General features: G+C 39.4%; 1 protein-coding gene and 1 pseudogene across 1 annotated transcript in view; one reads left to right on the top strand and one right to left on the bottom strand.

Moving 5' to 3' along the window:
- Positions 1-219: 219 nt before the first annotated feature.
- LOC105064738 (rab11 family-interacting protein 4 pseudogene) lies at positions 220-3,980 on the top strand (annotated as a pseudogene).
- Positions 3,981-9,061: 5,081 nt separating this feature from the next.
- Positions 9,062-20,522, bottom strand: part of RIPK2 (receptor interacting serine/threonine kinase 2) — a 28,074-nt gene continuing 16,613 nt past the window's right edge. The window contains exons 6-11 of the mRNA XM_074354852.1: positions 19,933-20,094; positions 15,653-15,738; positions 13,873-13,962; positions 12,542-12,635; positions 10,697-10,852; positions 9,062-10,113 (exon numbers count right to left, since the gene is read on the bottom strand). Of these exons, the coding sequence (XP_074210953.1) occupies positions 9,776-10,113; positions 10,697-10,852; positions 12,542-12,635; positions 13,873-13,962; positions 15,653-15,738; positions 19,933-20,094 (926 nt within the window). The 3' untranslated portion in view covers positions 9,062-9,775. The remainder of the gene's footprint in view (positions 10,114-10,696; positions 10,853-12,541; positions 12,636-13,872; positions 13,963-15,652; positions 15,739-19,932; positions 20,095-20,522) is intronic.

The following is a 20,522-nucleotide window of genomic DNA, read 5'->3' as shown; positions in this document are numbered from 1 at the left end:
CCATCCGCCTAAAACCAGAAGCCTCTAAAGTCTGCATCTCCTGCAGGTTCAGAATTTTAAAAACTGTCTTTTTTCCCCTCCAACACTGCTCAAGGGGGGAAAAAAATCCCTGGGATTGATTACGCTGTCAAAGACTGAGAATAACCTGTAATAGAGGCTATTTCTTTCCCAGGATTTTATTTACTCCTGAAACTGTCTGTTTACTGATGTAAAAGATGAAACATTTCTTTTTGTCAAAAAGGCTTTTCTCCAGTAAGCTTCTGTATCAGGAGGGATTTTATCTATAACATTCAGGAACAAGGTGCAGTTATTCATGTTTCTAAATTAATTGAACTGGCTCAGGCTCTTACCGGAGAGGGTTGGTGGGAATTCTGAATCTCGCTCACCCTTCAGAGCCCTGAATGTTGTGCCCAGCCTGGCAGGTGGAATGGCGGGAACGCTCAGGCTCCAAGGACCGCATCTGTACCACATCCACGGTACTCACTTGCTCTTTCGCTACCTGAAGTGAACAAGCCCAACTGTCCACTGCTATCAGCTCCTCCTATCCCCACCCCTCATCCTGGCAACTCTCGAGGGCTGTGCCTGCGTGGGTCCACTCTTTTAAACCCAAGAAAATCTTCTCAAACCACTGTCTACCCTCAGAGCATCAGGAAAACTGCTTCTCAATTGGGGCTTAAGACTTTCATGGGCATCGTCCTACCAAAAAAAAAAAAAAAAAAAAATTAGAAAATGTGTATTTTACAGCTACATTCTTACAAAGATTGGTATAATCCTAGATGTATATGTTGCTGTTATATTTACTTTTTTTCCTCCTAATTTTAAAAGACATTAAAGTTCAAGCATATTCATGGGCCTCAGGCTCTGAGCTGGCAGGTAACAGATAAGTGGATCAGACTCCAGGAATTGGGATCGTTTCCATCTTCTTCCCTTAGGATAGATTCAGCTCCATGGCTCATGATGAGCCTAAAATTCTAAACTGTTGACTCACTTCTGGGAGTAAAAGAGACTTTGAGTTTTGAGTATTTTTAACCTTTGTGGGAGGCCTGGGTGAAATATCTCTCCTTTGTTTGTGACAAAGTTATCCCCCCCAAAACTTGAGACAATTTTTCAAAAAATTTCCCCTTTAATCCTCATGCCATTCTGCTAAGCGGGAGAGGTGGAAACAAAGGGGGTAGCCATCTGCCAGCTGAGACCTTTCCTAGCGATTGCATCCTTTTTTCAACCCTTCTCACTGAGTGTTGAAAAACTACTAGGAAGAGAGCCTTGGAGGCAAATGTGAGGGAGGGAGGGGTAAGGTGAGAACTCAGTGGCCTTAGTGAGGGGGAAGAAACTTCAGACTGGAAGTGAAACATACTTGTGGTTGTTTTGTTGATAGGGTCCCTGTTCACCGAGGGTCTCTAAAGACCCTCAAAAAGGAATCAACCAAAGATTAGGGGAGTTAGAACTTCGGACAGTTTATCCACCATAACAAACAGCCTAGGTTAGCAGTTGAGAAAGAAGTGAGACAGTTTTCAAGAATGAACAGTTACTGGATTATTTCTGCAGCAGGACGTCCAGTTCTCCGAGGACGCCGTGAGGCTACCAGAAATCCTACCGATAAGCCCATCGTGAAGATCCGGGTTCACCTTTATAATAAAGATGGTTGTGTGATTAAAAAAAAAAAAAAAAAGCGGCAACGGGAGCGGGTGGGGGCGGGGCCGGCGCCTTCAACCAATGCCCAGTCCAGCGAGCAGCCGCGGCTCGGACTGGACTGTTCCTGCGCCTTTCGCGCCGCCGGCTGTGTCTCCGTCTGCCCCGCCGACCCGCGCCCGCCGGCTTCTTTCCGCAGCGCACCGACCTGCGGCCGGACGGGGGATGCGCACCCCGCCGGCCTCCGTGGGCCAGGGCAGCGAGGTGCCAGACCCCACCTCTGCTGACGGCGAGCTCCTCCTCAGGGAGCCCGGCTTCTTTCCCGAGGACGAGGACGAGGCTATGACGCTCGCCCCACCCGAGGGTCCCCAAGAGTCGGACATGGACGGCCCCATGGAGAGCACCCAGGGCCTGGAGGGGGCGGTCAGGATTCCTGCCGAGGAGAAGGACGCGGGCCTCGGGGCCCTGTTCCTGCCGGAGGACAAGTCCCTGGTCCACACTCCGTCTATGACGACGTCAGACCTCTCCACGCACTCCACCACCTCGCTCATCAGCAACGAGGAGCAGTTTGAAGACTATGGGGAGGCGGATGATGTGGACTGTGCCCTCAGCAGCCCCTGCCCCGACGACGAGACCAGGACCAATGTCTACTCGGACCTGGGGTCGTCCGTGTCCTCCAGCGCGGGGCAGACGCCTAGGAAAATGCGCATGCGTACAACAGCGAACTGCTGGATGTTTACTGCTCCCAGTGCTGTAAGAAAATCAACCTGCTCAATGACCTGGAAGCCCGACTCAAAAACCTGGAGGCCAATAGCCCCAAACGAAAGATCTCTAGCACAGCCTTCGGACGGCAGCTCACGCACAGCAGCAACTTCCGCAGCGGTAACGGCAGCACTGAGGACCTCTTCCGGGACAGCATCAACTCCTGTGACAACGACATCACAGAGAAGGTGAGCTTCCTGGAAAAAAAGGTGACAGAGCTGGAGAATGACAGCCCTACCAATGGGGACCTGAAGAGCAAGCTGAAGCAGGAGAACACGCAGCTGGTGCACAGGGTGCACGAGCTGGAGGAGATGGTGAAGGATCAAGAGACCAAGGCTGAGCACGCCCTGGAGGAGGCCCGGCGCCACCGTGAGGCCTACAGCCGGCTGGAGCGGGAGCGGGGCACGGAGATCGAGCTGCTCAACACCAGGGTGAAGCAGTTAGAAGAAGAGAACACTGAGCTTAGAACGACAGTGACTCGACTCAAGTCACAAACAGAGAAACTGGATGAGGAGCGGCAGCGTATGTCTGACCGGCTGGAGGACACCAGCCTGCGGCTCAAGGATGAGATGGACCTGTACAAGCGTGTGATGGACAAGCTGACGCAGATCCGCCTTGAGTTCCAGAAGGAGCGGGAGGCGACGCAGGAGCTCATCGAGGACCTGCGGAAGGAGCTGGAGCACCAGCAGATGTACAAGCTGGACTGCGAGCGGCCAGGCAGGGGCCGCGGCTCGTCCTCAGGCCTGGGCGAGTTCAGTGCCCGGGCCCGAGAGTTGGAGCTGGAACACGAGATCAAGCGGCTCAAGCAGGAGAATCACAAACTGCGAGATCAGAATGATGACTTGAACGGGCAGATCTTGAGCCTCAGCCTCTACGAGGCAAAGAACCTCTTTGCCACCCAGACCAAAGCCCAGTCTCTGGCTGCGGAGATTGACACGGCCTCTCGCGATGAGCTCATGGAAGCCCTAAAGGAGCAGGAAGAGATCAACTTCCGGCTGAGGCAGTATATGGACAAGATTATCCTTGCCATCCTGGACCACAACCCCTCCATCCTTGAGATCAAACACTGAGGCGAGGGGGCTGGCCGCAGAGTGGCCTCGGGACCCCTGGACCCTGGGATTCAGGGGCAGACCCCGCATCAGAATGCGGCCCGGGTCAGGCCTCACACACACACACACTGTAAATGTTTTGAGGATCACAGTTTAAAATTTTTCTAGTAGTTTCTATTTCATAGTAACTTCTAGTTTTAAAGATATACCTACCCAAATCTCTCTATGGGTATTATTTATACTTATTTTAAGGTTGTCTTCTGTTTAGTCTTTAATTTTCTTAGTTTTTTTTTCTCCAGATGTTAAATTTGGGGATCCTTTATACAACTGGTATCCTTAAATGTAAGACTTTGGTGGGCATAGTGCCTTGCACCAAGATTTTGTAAGCAGGGCCTGAGCAATACCATACTGTTTCTATGTAAGGAGAGAAGACATGTCTCTTATAATATTTTACTGTACTTCTTGCCAAGAAAAAAAAAGGTGTGCTTACATTGAAATACACATTTTAGCTTGAAAAAACAAAAGCCAATGCTTTAAAAACAGACCTGGACATAGAAATTATTTTGGTTAAACTTGTAGATTTCATATTTTTTCATAATAAATTATGTGTAAATACTTAAAAATATTTCAGTTATGTTCCTTAGTGACTAGGTGAATGGCTGTACCTAAATAGCGATGATTAATTGAGTTTCATCAAGTTGAAGAGAGGAAGCCTCTGGTATTTTGTAGGCTTTTTCCCTGGCCCAGCACCATTCAACATTTTAATTAGTAACTTAGAGGAAATCACAAAAGGTAACTTTGTCAAATTTGTGGACGACAAGCTGGGAGATTCCAGATTTAGGAATCAAAACTGCACACTGAATGACTGGAACTAGAGATAAAGTTAGGAAAACTAAGAGTGATGAAGGCGAAATGTTATACATGGGCCTAAAAACCCAAGGAGGAATAAGGCAAAACAGCATAGATATAAAATACAGAGGGTTTTTAGCTAAGGGTTATGTATCGATTCAGCAGTGAAATGTGACTGCTAAAAATGGGCTTTTAGTGTGTTAACAATGAGGGAAGAGCTGTCTCTACTGTGCTGCTAAGACCTAGCTGGATTGGCAGCACTGTGTGCAGTTCTGGGTACCATACTTTGAGAGGAATGGAGATTATGCCTCTTAAATAGCCACTGAAGGAAGGAGGGATTATTCTGCAGCAGGAAAAAATAAAATAAAATCATCAGAAACAGAAGTTTCCTGGAATCATGGGAAGTGCTGCCATATGGAAGAGGGGTTAGATTTACTCAATAGCAAAACTCACCTGAGTGTATTTTAAAGATCTAATTAGTTTTATTAAGTGATTTAAGAGTGGGGCAGCATCCCACCTAGTTAATAAAAGGGGCTTCAAAGGGCTACAGAAAAGGGGGAAGGTTTTTAAAGGCAGGACAAGGAAGTTGTAAACAAAAAGGGTTGTTTTGGGTGAGGTCATTTCTTTTTGGGGGACAAAAGGGGTGTATGTGAGGGACAAAAAGCAGATGGGGGGAGGTCTATATGGCAGATTACCTCACTGGTGCTGACCAGACAATTCCAGATGGACATTTCTAGAGAAGGCTGGGACTGCAATTAGGTTAGGTATTAAGCCCAGTTTGGTGATGTGAGCCGGGCTCAAGTGACTGTTTTGGGCCTTTGGTTTTCTTTTTAACAAAACTATCCCAAGGTTTGGACTAGGACCAATAGAGACATACAACAGGGAAATAAATGTTTAAATCAGTGTAGATGTTGGTGCCATCAAAAAAAAAAAAAAATCAATAGTCAATCTAAGAGAGAAATGGAAAATTTTATTTTAGCCAACCTGAGGATTATAACTTGGGAGACAGTCTTCCAGAAAGCCCTGAGGACTGTCCTGTCTGTTAGAGGTCAAAGCATAATCATATAAGCTTTTGAGACAAAGGGTTATACATCAAAGTTACATATTGAGAGTTTACATAGTCTAACAAGGCAAGTATTGTGTCATCATGACCCCTTACAGGATTGGGAAAGGAATATTATCTCCTAAGAAGTTACTTTGTGGGCCCCAGGAGAAAATAATAATAATACTAAAATAAATAAATAATAATCATAATAATTATTATTATTTGGAGAGTAGGCATTCCTGTGTCTTCTAAGGAGATCGAGTTACTGTACAATGCAGATGCATAATTCATAGTACAGGGGAGGGGGTAGTGGCTCAAATGATCAAAGAGATAATTTTATGTTTAAAAAATTTCTTGTCTTGCCTTAAAAATAATTGTATTTCATATAGGAAAGAACTATCTGGTAGAACTACCTGGAGATGAAGTACATTACCTTGACAGGCAATAAATTCCCCCATCATCAATGAAAGTTTTGATCACAAGATACATGTCCAATTTAACATCATTATTGTAGAGGAATTTGAGGCATATCTGATGAACAATTATTCCTTTCAACCCAGAGATTCACTGATTCTGACATCAAATTTTAAATGGTTAAGAACAAAGTTGGCAACAAGGGTAGAGGCGGTGTAGAATAATTTTTCAGAAAAAAGGATTAGAAGGGAGAACAGGTCAAGCAAAGGAATTTTGTTGTTAAAGGAAATCTGGGTGTAGGGATTGGACAAAAAAGATCCGCTGGAAAGAGAGAGAAAAGCAGGAGGTAGTTTGGGAAGGAGGCTCTGTGGGAGACGGGAGGCACAATTTTAGGGAAGAAACACATTTCTGAAACCAATGTTTGTGAGGGGGCTAAGCATGAAAGAAGTCTCCTGTTCTCCCATTGGTCCTACTTTTTCTTCATAAATTAGTAAATTGAGTAGTTATGTTGCTGAAAGATCAGCCCCTGTCCCAGATGGGCCAAATAACCCAGAGACAAGGTTTGGAGCTTAGAAGAAAAGAGGCAGCAGCTTTATTGCTTTGCCGGGCAAAGGGGACTCACCGCAGGCTGGTGCCTTCAACGCTGTGAGCCCACCTAGGGGATGGGGTGGGGTGGGTATAGAGCCAGAGCTCAAACAATAGAGCATCGATAACAATCAGCAGAATCATTTTCTCATTAGATGACTTAGAGTGGCGTCATGATGGCTCCAGGCCACCAAGTCTATAGAGGCTAGTGGTTGTCACTTTTTCAATCTCTTTACCTCATAAACACTCAAGGCGTGGTCTTCTTGGTGTTTAGCCTACTTTGTAAGGTTACAGTTCTGTGCCCTTCTCCCTGGAGATCGACTCAGATTCCTAGTATGGTTATTACTTTTGATTACTGAAATAAAGTAGAAACAGTAAGATTAATAGCTTTAGTTTCAACAATGGGCCGGGAGCTGTGAGTAGCAACAGGTTGGTCTTGTCAGTTGACCGTTTTAAGGGCAAGCCTAAGAATGAGCAATCTGTTAGCCTAAGTGTGGCCATCTTATTAACCTTCCTTCAAAAGTTGACCAAGGGAGAGTAAGGGCAGGCAGAGGATTAATGAGAGAGGGAAATAAAAGCCACCTTCTTCTTTACTATAACTTTCAGCATAATTTAGTCTTGCTTCTTGTCTCGCCCCACATCAGCTCAGCTCTTCCACCGTTAGAATTCGTTTGTCTCTTCTGAAGTTCTTCCTTAAAGAGCTGAGTTGTAGATTCTGATCTACTGATCTGATTGCTATGTTTAAGTGAAGTGATCATTTCAAAATGCAAAATGTGACTAAAATTGTTCTGGAAATTGAAGTTGGATGAAAAAAAAGTAAACATTTCTAGTTAAACTTCAGTCCTGAAGCTAGATTCTGAAGACGTGACAATCAGACAGAAGGAAACAGATCTTTGAACCTAAAGAGAAATTATTTCACTCAATTCTGTCGAGTTTCTTGAAATAAAGGACCTTAAACTTTAGCATGCATAAATGGCCTGGAGGGTTTGTTAAAACAGATTCCTGGACTCACTACCAGATTGATTTAAAAGGTCCGAGATAGGGGCCACGAGTTTGCATTTCTCACAAGCTCCAGGAGATGCTAATGCAGTTGCTTTGTGGACTACTCTGGGTAGCACTGTCTTAAAATACAGTGCAAAATGTGCCATCTTTACCATTATCTATCATTGTCTAGTTAAAAAAAAATACTATAAAATTTTGTTTTCTTCCTAGAGTGATTGAATCTTAAAATCATTCTCTTACTACTTCTGTGGCTCACATTCAGGTGTACTACCTATATTTTAGTACTTCAAATTGTCTTTTTATTTGAACACTACAAAATAAAAACTTTACATACTATAGAGATGTAGGTCACTTTCAAATGAAATACAATGAAAAGAACTGTAAAATTCTTGCAGAATATTTTTCTGTCTTCTTGTTAATAACAGATGATAAAGGGGATAAAGGATGATAACACAACTCCTTTACTTAATTAGAAGGCTCAGAATTAAAAAGAGCTTCCTTACTAGGTGACTCAAATGTTAATTTAGTGGTTTGCATATTGCCTACAACAATCCTATTTACTAGCTCTAATTTGCTTTACATCTTGAATATGATTTCAAGTATCTTCCTCCTCCCTTCAGCTTTCATTCCACTGAACCATTAATTAAAGAGATTCTTAGAAAGTGTCTGTGCCAAGCCCTATTCCATACTGACAGATCATACTCGGAATACCCTGTTGCAACTCCCCCTAAACATCGTGTTGTCAAACATGGGTTACAATGAAAACTGGCTGCTGAGATGGCAGCAGTTCTGTATTGGATGGGAGCTCACTGTAGATTCATCTTGATCCTTCACACCACCTTCTCCATCAATACATTGATGTTATCTGTGCAGGTAAAGTTGGCAGAGCTGAAACAAAGGATGGCTACATCTATGCCTCTCTTATATTAAGTTATGGGAGAGAGTGGCTGGCATGCATGGAGCCACAGGCATATAGGCTGACTGGAAACCTGTCTTTCTAGAGCTGGGCAAAGAAAACGGAAAAAACTGGGCAGAGCTCACTTTATCTAAATCCAGATACCATGTCATCAAACTGATATAAAAATCAATTTGAAACCATCAAGATTCAAAATAATTTAAAAAAATGTATAAAGGGGAAAACCTCCAAAAGAGGTTTTTTCCCTCATTTGCCAAATTAAATCTTTATCCAAACACTTTAAAAACAAGCTATGATAAAAGATAACTCATATACTTAGTTTCTGTCTTTCCCTATTAATTTCCATATTTCTCAGAGGAGCAGTAATGATGCACCACAGGTTAATACCCAGCTCCAAAATGGAGATTACAATAGTTACTTAAAAAAATATTTAATTGCCTCAAGGCCATTTACTCATTTTTATTTTTTCATACTATGGGTCATACTGTAGAGCCCAACTTGAAAGTCTGCACTTTCAAATGTATCCTGTATCACACGTTGTACTGACAGACATTTTCAGAAAAGGGCTATTATTCCTTCTAACTTTTCACTTTAGTGGCATAACCCACTAACCAGAAAAAAGAACTCACACTATATCTTTATTATTGGCATGAACAAGTTAAAATTTAAAAAGCAGTTCCGATAGTATTACGCAGCAATTAAAAAGGAGGAGTTATATCTGGACATGATCTGGAAGGCTGCATATGATGCAAAAATCAGGCTGCAGGATGATACAATGATGATAATATTAAGAAAAGATCTTTTCCCAAATGAACGTATACTTTGTTTTTATTCTTTTTTTTTATACACTTTAAATATGAGCCAGGAAAAAAGGAATAGAACCATACACATCTGCTGTTAACTTTGGTTACCTTGGCTGTTAGCTGAGGCTAGAAATGGGGGTAGAAACATATATAGAAAGATTAATTTTTTTCTTTATATACTTTGTATGGCTTTATCTTGGAAACAATTTTAAATAATTCAATAAATAACATTTAGAAGTGTAATGTGGATAACAGTTTAATGAACAATGCTTTTGGGAGGACTGGAACCAAGGACTATAGGGGAGGAATGCTTTACTAACATTTATTTAAGTATATAAAAGGTACATGTCAAAAAGCCAATTATCCTAGGAAAGTAATAAATAATCCACAAAGAAAGTGAATATGAAAATGGCTTCCTGAAAAACACATGAAACCTAAAGACACTGTTATGTACAAGAAAAATATAATTATTATATTAAAAAGATAGTTTCAATTAACCAGACAAAATAATTGAACTATGTAGCAAAATGTAAACTTTCTACTGTGTTAACTTAAAAAAAAATACTATAATGTCATGAAAAGAGACTAATATTTATCTGAAGAAGAAATTTCATTCAAGTTTTTAATACTCATGTGGATCTTATATAAACAATATGATCAAGGCAATAAAAATACAAAATACACTTTTATAAACTGAATTTTCTTCTTGAAAAAGAGTCACTTATAAGCTTTTATTCTGAAATAAATTTAAAGATGATAATTGAGAAACCACAAGTATCTCTGGGTAAGGCTGAAGACCCATTTGCTTGTTGTCCTTCAACTTCTGTACTATAACCTTGGCAAATTCTTCCCCTTGGATGTCACTGGTGTCCAGCAGTTGTCTGACTTTTGAGGTCCTTGTAGGTTTAGTACTAATGAGCTCATAGTCCTCCTTCATTATCAGATCCCTGGACAGAAGGGCATCCAGTGACTGGTTAAGGCAGGCTTCAGTCATCTGGCTCACAATGTCTTCTCTCTTACTCTGAATCCACTGCTGGGCTATACCAGTCTGAAATCGCTCTGTGGGAGGGCAAGGGATGACAAGCAAAAAGGTGGGGACATGTATACGGCTATGAGTAAAATCAGATGAAAAATGAAATAATAAAGCATAAAATCTAATTTTACTAAGATTGTGCTAATATGGAACATTACCAATATTTTGGCGGATGCTATTAATTTTCAGGAAACATTCAGATACCTGGGTTACCTCCTCCCTTCCCCTCCAAGAGAAAGCACAGCCTTTTTATATGCTATAAATCATGGGGGCAAATATCAAGATTTTTTCAAGTCTTTTTTTTTTTGAAACATAAAGGATACCTGCACATTTGTTAAATAAAAGTATATTTACCTTCAGTAACATATTAAGTCACATCTCCTCTTAGCACTCCCTTCCTAAACAGAGGTTCATGGAATACCATTTAGCCCTATTATTACATGTCAACACTCACATCTTTTGGAGTTGGAGATGCTTTTCTGCTTATGGTACATATTTATCATACTGAAGAATTAAAAACAAACTGATTGCATGGCAAATCTATAAACCTACTGAACATATAGCTGTGAGGTGGCACCATTTATGAAGGGTTTCACAGTAGATATCTACCTGAATTTCCCTCAGCTGAGAGTGGATTTATTATTGCTAAAGAACACGGGGCAGTCTTGTGATCACAGCATGCTGCCCTCTGAGCCACAGAAATGTTACTGTTCCAACTGTGATTTACTGGACACTGACGCAGCACAGAAAAATCTTGCGTTTTTCCTGTAAAACAAAAACATCTTCCTTAGGGGGTAGTGTAATCCCTTAGCTATTACTATTGGCTAAAATATAAACAGCTGAGTCATACAGAAGGTAATATTCAGTGTCTTTAATTTTTCACTGCATAAGCTGGTTCATAAACCTAATTCTACAAGTAAATATTTTTTTAGAACAAAAAAGGGTTTATGCTGAATGTTTTTACCATACTCCTGTCTATGCCTGCCTGTCCTATGTACATCATAAACCATGGAACTTCACTTCTTCCTCTAGTCCCATATTTTTTCCTTGTGTCATCTTCATCTTTTGCATTTTGAATGTATCCTCTAAATTTATATACATGACACGTGTCTTTCCATACTCTCTTTTGGTCATCTTATTTAACCTCAGGGCCTCAAATCACCTCTCTTCCCAAATCCATGGAATTAGATTTTCTGTCTTCACTGAACCTTAGTCTTACATTTTTCAACAGCCCACTGGCCATCACCCTCATATGTGCTGCTGAGCACCTCAAATTAAAAAAGAAACATTAAATTATTCACTAATTATTCATTAAACATTAATTATTCATCTTAACCCTAAACCTGTTTCAACTCCTATTTCTATTAATAACATCAGTGTTCTCCCAGTCACCAGGCTAAACAACTTGTTCAGCTTTATCTTTTTGTCTCTCTTTCGTCCTGCAAGTGAAAAATCATCAAGTCCTATCAGTGTGTCCTTGTAACATCCCTTACACCATTCTCACCTTTCGGACTCTGGGGCAGGTCTCATGACCTCTCACCTGCACCACAGTAATAGACCAACAGTCTCCTAACTGCTCTCCTCACCTCGGGTCTCCTTTTCTTTCCAAAATATCCTACGTATTCCAGCCAGGATGAATCTTCTTAAAGCAAAACATTTTAACACATCACACCCTTGCTCAAAAATTTGCAATAGTTGCTCCCTACCCCGAGCAAAAGAGCCGGAATGGCTTAGCCTCGCGTCCTAGAATTCACGATGCTATGACTCCACCCTCTTGATCTTTTATCTCCTTCCATTTACCCTCTTCACCAGCTAAACCCAACTACTCACTGTTCTCTGTGTTTTCTTGCTTCTTTGCCTCTATGTTGTTCGTTCTGCCTGGAAAGCCCATCCTGTATAACTACAGGATGTCCAACCTTCAGCCAGATATAACTTCTTCATGATGACAACATGGTGTAGTAGAGTGACATGAAAATATTTATCAAAAGACCTGGCTTCGAGTCTTGGATTTGCCAGCTACTAACTATGATCCAGAAGTCTTGATCCTAAGAATCTGTAAAATGAGGAATATCTCCCTCACAAGGTTGTTGTGAAAGTACTTTGTAAAAACTGTCACTGTCTCACTGTATCACCATAGTCCTGTATCCTTACCCCTTTCACAACACATTGCTTGCTATTTCATACTATAATTACTTTGAAATGTTTCTCTTCTTTCTTACAAGAGATTCTTTTTATATCTTTCTGTAGTGTCTAACATAATGATCTTTATATTTAAATGTATTTGTTTAACATTGCACTACTATTTCCACATCTTTAGACTGTCATTTTTTAAAAATGAGTTATGAATGCAAATGAAAGACATGTTCCACACAAACCATGACTGTTTGCCAAGAATATGACCTTGAAAGAAAATGAAAAACTTGCAAGTAATACTGATTGGAAAAATTTACATACTAGGTAAAAAATCATTGTCTTGAGGAGCTGACAGGAACCCCGAGGTTCTAGGAGAACCAGTAGTTTTACGGAGCTGAGAGGAGTCACACGATTCCTAAAGTAAATGGAAGACAAATGATTCAGGTTAATGAGAAATCATTTTTAAAGTAATGCAGCTTTCATTTTTAAAAGGTTCTTTTGGCTCATTATAAACAAAGAATTAAAACTACTAGAAATTAGACCTTACAAAATTAAAGAAACACACATATAAAATGACAAACAAAAATGAACTTGATTTATCAAGTCAAGTTAGGGAGGGTGGGGCAGTGATTAAATATATTAGAAATCATTATTTTTAATATTTTATACATAATCTCAGAGGCTCTGTCCAGCCAAAGAGAAATTTGCAACCTGCAACTCTGATTGCCTGCCGATTTAGAGCAAATGCCTATTATCAATGCCTTGGTTTCCTTTAATATCCAGGAGTGAGAATCCATGGAAAAAGTAATGCAGAACTTGGCCCCAAGCCTAGCTCTGTCCTGGATATACTGCCTAAGCTTTGACAAGGCATTTAAACTCTCTGGCTCTCAGGTTCTTTTTCTGTAATATCTATCTAAAAACATGCACGTGTGGGTCAAGGATCCAATGAGATCTGTATAGAAGGATGATTCAAAGACTGTGTACTGTGCTTTAAGGTTCATTTTGAAGGTATTATGACTTTTCTAGAATCTGTAAAGAGGACATATCTTAAAAAAAGTCTTTAATGTGAAATAAATGTGAATGAAAGCTACTAAAGAGATCTTTCTTTTTGGATATTAATCATCGGAAGAGGTAAGAACAAGGCAGGTATTTTAGCTCTTTTACATTTGGATAAGAAGGTATAAATACAGTGGCCGAACTGTAATCAATGACTTGCCTACGTAGCATCCTGAACACCATCCATTATATAAAACAAAGACAGGGACAGAAGTCAATGCCTAACAAAGAAGCAAGGACTGCGATTAGTGAGATGAACAATGAACTGAGAATTAAAGAGAGCTGGATTTCAGACTCACAGACACAGGACACAGACTTGTGGTTACCCTGGGGGAAGGGGGTTCGAAGGGATAAACTGGGAGTTCAAGATTTGCAGATACTGACAGGTACATATAAAACAGATATACAAGTTTATACTGTATAGCATACAGAAAGGTATTCACTATCTTGTAGTAGCTCACATTGAAAAAGAATATGAAAATCAATATATGTATATTCATGTATGACTGAACTATTGTGCTGTACACCAGAAATTGATACAACATTGTAAACTGACTATAATTCAATGAGTTTATTTATAACATAATTTTTTTTACCTCCTGTGGACCATGATTTACAGATATGTTCATAGATGACTCCATTTTCTTCTTGTCACAAAGGGGAATGGTACTTGAAGCACTCTGTAACTGGAATGAATGCACACATGTATGTACTTGAATTAGAGGTGATTAGAAAATATATGAGTGAAATACAATCTGCTTAACATATTTTATATGTTTATACAAAATCAATAGAAAGAAAATGTCAATCAGTTCAGAATATAATATATAACTTAAAGGTAGAGACAGTGTAGAATAGGGGAAGTAACTTTAGTGACACAGGCTTTGAACCCTGCCTCATATTAATTGGTTACCTTGAGCAAATTTTTCTCTTAAAATGGAATAATATCCACATGCAGGATCGGTCTAGAGATTGAGATAATGAGTATACAGTACCTGGTTCAAACAAGGTACTTAATAAATTTCAATCCGTGTAGCCACCCATAATTACTAAGCATTTACTTTACTTTAGGTACTGTGATTGTATGTACTATTATTATTTTTCTTTTTCTAGATAAGAAATTGAGGAAGCGGAGTGCCTCAATGGAATGATGGGTGCCAGTAAGATCTGGTTTAGAATCCCACGATATCTAACTGTTTGTTTTTGGACATGAGACCTAATCTTAGTTTATTTATCTGTAAACTGGAGATAAGAATGCCAATTTTACAAGATTCCTATAAAGAGGATTAGAAGTAATATATGCAAAAAGGCCCTAAGATTACTTTGTAAGCATTAGATAAATTATAGCTATTAAGCAGCTGATTTATTTAAATATTATACCTTTGAATTAAAATTGTTTAGTGATTTACTCCGGTCTCTATAAACCAGGCTTGAATTAGCTGCCATCACTATTGAGTGATTTGAAACAAACCCATCTGTATGCTTTTCTTCCCCAAACCAACATAACGTCAACTTCTCTACAGAACTTTAGAAGCTGGCTGTGTAGGGTGTTGTGTAATGTACTTCCCTATACTTCAGCATCTTGTCTATAAAACGGAGATGGGCGGTATTCTCTCCCTAACAGCTTTACAGAATTGACACAAGGATTCAAAAAAGAAAAAAAAAAACAACAAAAACTACAACAACTCTGACTGAAAACAATACAGCAACTTAAAAACACTGACTGATGAAAGTAATGCTACTGTTAAGTGGTATTCAAGTACTTGAGAACATCCATCTTAAAATACTTAATTTAAAAAGCAAACGTTTCTCCCCCAAATTAAGTTTTAAACAGAGACCCTAGTATTTAAATTGGTTGGGGACAAAAAAGGAACTGAACTGTTTCCTCTTGCATTTTATAACCAAAGTACACACTGGGCCTCTATTATTAATAAAAGTTCTACAGCCTAACATGGCAATAAACCTCAGAAAAACCCAAGATAACTGAATAAAGAGAAATCCAATAATCCAGATGGCTTTTACTCCGTGTATATCAAGGCTTTAGGGAAATAAACAAAGATTTAAAAAGAAAAAAACCCAAAACTAGTGACTTAGGGCATTCATTGTACACAACTGGCATTTGTTACATATTTTAAATCTACATTTGACATATGGGAGGTCTGGAAATGTCTCTGAAATCTAGAGGTGGCCATTTGAATGAAATGGAAAAACTCTTTGGAGACAGATTAAAGACAGTATTCACAATCTCTGGTGAACGTGACTGCCCCAGTTCTGTAGCCTGTATCTGTGGAAGGCATATGGATAAAAACTATAAACTAAACCAAAAATCTCCATGGTTTACCATTCTAACTTTCAGCATTCCGTTTACCAATTTACCTTTGTTTTCTTTAGCTGAATAACAGCTTCAAGAAAAGTTATCTCTTCAAATGTTCTCATAATGGGTTCAAGTTCTATTAAACATTCTAAATAAGAAAAAAAAAAGTTAAGTTCAGATTGCTTCTAGCCATTAAAATGAAAAACATAAATGTTAATATTTAACTGATAAGGCCCTAAGTCAATTTTGCCCCAAACTGATGACATTCCATTGTCTTCAGACCTTTATTACAGGTATACAGATAGAAATATAAACCAATGGACTAGAATTGAAAGTCTAAAAATAAATTACGGTCAGTTGTTTTTTGACAAAGCTGTTAAGGCAATGCAATGGGGGAAAGGACACTCTTTTCAACACATGGTACTAGGACAGTTGGATATCCACATGAAAACAGATAAATTTACTCTTACCTCACACCGTACACACAATTAACTTGAAATAGACTGTACATCTAAATGTAAATATAGGAGAAAATCTTCATGGCCTTGGGTTAGGCATGATTCTTAGATATGACTTCAGAAACAGGATCCATAAAAATTTTTTTGTAATTGGGCTTGAAAAAAAATGGAAAACTTTTGCACTTCAAAAGATGTTATTAAGGAAAATGAAAAGACAAGCCCCAGACTAGGAGAATACTTTCATGTGTCATGAATCTGCTAGAGCACTTATATCCAGAATATAAAAAGAACTCTGAAAACTTAATAAAAAATTACCCAATTTAAAAATGGACAAAAAACTGAATTTCACCAAAGGAGATACACAAATGGGTATATGTAGCCATGATCTGGACTGGATCATCTAAGGCGGGGGGGGGGTTGAGATAACAAACAGTAAAAGACCCTTATCAGAGCTCTGAGGCATCCCAACAATTAGAAATTAAGTAGAGCAAGAGAAAAAGAGATTGAGGAAGACAGAGTAATAGGGAGTGTAGTCTCTCAAGTCTTGGAAGCCATTAGAGGGAAAGTTCTAAGGAGGGAAGAGTCAGCCACATCTATCTACTCTGTGGAGAGACTGAGATAAGCAGGATTTTCCAACATTCCCATCCTCAGTAACTCGAACAAATGCAGCTTTAGGGGAGATAGGAAAACAGAAGACTGATGTAAGTTTGTCAAAAAATGCATTAGAGGGGAAGAAGTAGAGACAACAAGTATAGACAATTCCTACAAGGTGTTCAGATCTACACAGAAGTAGAAAAATGAGGTGGCAGCTGACGGACAATGTGGGGTCAAGAATTTTTTTCCTACATGAAGATATGAGATAATAATAGAATACATCTGAATGACGGCTGAATGACACAGTAGACAGGCAATACAAGAGCAGACATAAAGAACAGAATGATGGAAAGAGGAAGAGAGAGGTGTCCAGAGCACATGTAACACTGTTCACATTTGTGTTAAGTATACAAACACCTTTTTCCACTGTAAAGAGATAAGGCAAGAAAAAGATGGATCAATTATAACTAGTAAGTTTGTAACCAGCATAACTATGAGGGAGTTCTCCTTTGTGGTTTCTATTTTCTCAAAGCTCAAAAGAAATATGGCGCATGGGGTGCAGGAGGTTTAAGAAGGGAGCATGAAAGACAGTATGTGTTACCCCTGTCTTCTCTTCTGAAGTTCAGAATCCATCAAGAAAAGTCACAGAATGACAGCCGGTGATCAAAGCATCACCTTTATTACTGATAGAGCTAACTGGAATACGCCCCTGGTTTCGATGTCCAGCCAGGGGCTTGGTAACGCTTTGCTCTTGCAGGGAACAGCGTCACTCACTCAGCCACCGGCCTCACCTGCTTCCATATGAAGGAGCAGAAAATGTGTGCATCCCTTGACAAGTCTACTTCTAAAAGCAGGAGAAAACTGAGAAAGAACTAGATAAGAATGCTCAGTTTTGCTCCAAAATTAACACATAAGGAGGAGTGCTGAGGGGCAGAGGGAAGCTGGAAATGTTCTTCCCACACTTTTCTTCTTGGGGATTGAAAAGGAATTTCACCTTCACTTTGGAAACATGAAGAATGGGGCTGTATCACCGACAGCAGCATAAGCTGATTGTCTAAGATAGCAGTTCTCAAACTTGCAGGACTTTAAGGTCTCAGAATCCTTCAAAATTAGTAAGTACCCTTTTGTATATGTCAATCATATCTAGTGATATTTACTAGATTAGAAATTAAAGCTGAGAAAACTTAAAAACGTCATTGTGTAAGAGAACACATCCTGTTGGAACAATGATATTGCCACCACACCTCATTTAGTCTGTTTTTCCAGAGGATGAGAGTAAAAAGAGAAGATAGTATCTTAGTATTTATTATTTTGAAAACAGCTTTGATTTTGTGAACCCCTTATAAAAGTCTCAGGGACTAACCCTGCCGTCTATCCCCCCACCCAGGGGGCCCTGCATTGTGTCTTAAGAACAGCTGATCTATGAGAATGGAATAGATGTATTTGAGAAGTGTAACAGGATTGCCAAGAATTGTTTAGCACCTGGTTTTAGCCATTAATGTAAAGAGAAATCAATGAATTCCACTTCTGGCCAAGACGAAGCAACCAGGACCATTTTACCCTCCTGCCTGAAGCAACTGTTATATTAGCAAGACAAGATACATGAAACAGTGTTTTTGAAGACACTAGATATCAGGCAACCAAGGACAGTGATCTCTGAGTGACAGGAGACAATTGAGGTGAGCCGTATGATAGCCGATTGCCCATGCTTACTGCCTTGAGAGTTTCCAGCTATACCACAGGGAGAGGGAAATAACATGGGGCCCAGTGGATGCTCAGAGTTGAGGAGACAAGGCTGAGAGTTTGGGCAGACCAAGACAGAGTGCATAGGACAGAGTACCAAAGAAAAGAGGTCCACAGAGAGAGACTGCACAGGGTTCCTCTCAAATATTCAGCAGTACTGAGCAATGCAGGGTGGAGAAGTCAGTAAGCCAAAATCCAGCATCTTCAATGAATAGGGGAAAACCAGGAAGTCTGTAGAGAAGTAAGTATTGTCTAATGGTATGGTATGATCTCCAGAAGAGCTAGAATTTTCAGAGAATGGAGAAGAAATTACAATTTGGAAGTGACTCTGGGGACAAATCCTCTTACATGGCTCTGGGAAATAGATAAAATGTTACTCCATTATTATAGCAACTTCCGATTTTTTAAAATACAATGCCGATGAGCACTGGACATAACTTTTGAATGCAAAGTATATTTCATTGCTTTTTCAGTTGGAAAGATTCCCAGTCTATAGCTTGTCTTTTAATTTTTAAAAGCATCTTTTGGAATAAAATAACGCCATTTGCAGCAATATGGATGGACCTAGAGATCGTCATTCTAACTGAAGTGAGCCAGAAAAAGAAAGAAAAATAGCCATATGATATCACTTATGTGTGGAATCTAAAAATAAAGAAAAAAAGGACATTATGAACTCATCTACAAAACAGAAATAGACTCACAGACATAGTAAAGAATCTTATGGTTACTGGGGAAAGGGGTTGGGAAGGGATAAATTTGGGAGTTTGAGATTTATAAATACTATATATAAAAATAGATTAAAAAAGAAAACAAGTTTCTTCTGCAGCACAGAGAGCTATAATCAATATCTTGTAATATCTTGAAAAAGAATATGGAAATGAATACATGTATGTACATGCATGACTGGGACATTGTGCTGTACACCAGAAATTGACACATTGTAACTGACTATTTCAATTTTTAAAAAAAGCATCTTTTGAAGTGCAAATATTTTCCAATTTTTTCAGAAGCCTAATTATCAAATTTTTAAGAAATGGATCTTGTTTTCGATCTCATATATAAGAGCTCTTTGCTTAACCCAAAGTCATGAAGATTTTCTCCTACATTTATACTTAGCTGACGATCCATTCTACCTCTAAAATAAATCTTAATTCTACCTGCTTTTTCTATCTCTAGGATTACCACCTTAATCAGAAAACTCCTACAAGAGTCTCCTAGCTGGTCTCTGAGTCTACGTTTTTCTCCAGTCAATATCCACGTAGCAACAAGAGTGGTGCATCCTAAACTTAAATGAAATCATGCCATTTCCCTGAAAAACTCACTTTAATGGCTTTCCATTGCACCTGGAATAAATTTCTAACCTTTTTATGACAGCCAACAGCCTTGCCTACTGCTCTAATCTCATCTCATAAAATAAAAACAGCACTGAATTAAAAAAACCTTTGAACTTGTCATCCAACTTGTGTAATATTTCAAGAAATATTATATTCACAGCATATTCACTATTTTTAAAATTCAAAACATCCAGATTAAAACTGTACACTAACTTAAGAAAGACGGTCTTTCATCTGGATTTTGTGCCCATCCGCTTTCTATTAGAGAGACCATCAGTGCTCGATGAGGTATATCACACGGCAAAGTTTCTTCCTTCGTGTCAGGTCGATGTCCTTGTGACACACTATACATAATCTGTAAAGGATTGGTGACTTCTGTCAAAAAAAATATATTTCATTCATTAGCAGTATATTATGATCTAATATATTAAATACATTCTAAAGCCAACTGAATGAAAATGAGAGAATCTTAAGATCTTAGGAATAATTCATTACTTCCCTTTCTGTCAAAGGAATAAATATATCTCACCCACTGCCAGACTTGCTGCCTCTTGTGGGAGGAATTTTTATGTCTTTGATTTTGGGCTTGGCCATGTGACTTGATTTGGCCAGTGGAGTATCAAGAGGGCAAAGCAAAGCAGAGTTTAGAAGGGCTGAGCAGAACCTAGCAAAGCCAAGAAGGGCCACAGCAACTAATATCTAATGTGAATGAGAAAGAAATGTTTAGTTTGTAAGTGACTGAGATTTTGAGGTTGTCACACAGCAAACTGACCTAAACAAACCTCAAAATAGATAGCCAATAT

Source organism: Camelus bactrianus, chromosome 29 (assembly GCF_048773025.1).
Source record: "Camelus bactrianus isolate YW-2024 breed Bactrian camel chromosome 29, ASM4877302v1, whole genome shotgun sequence".
Lineage (NCBI taxonomy): Eukaryota > Metazoa > Chordata > Mammalia > Artiodactyla > Camelidae > Camelus > Camelus bactrianus.
This window is presented reverse-complemented; position numbering and strand designations above follow the sequence as displayed.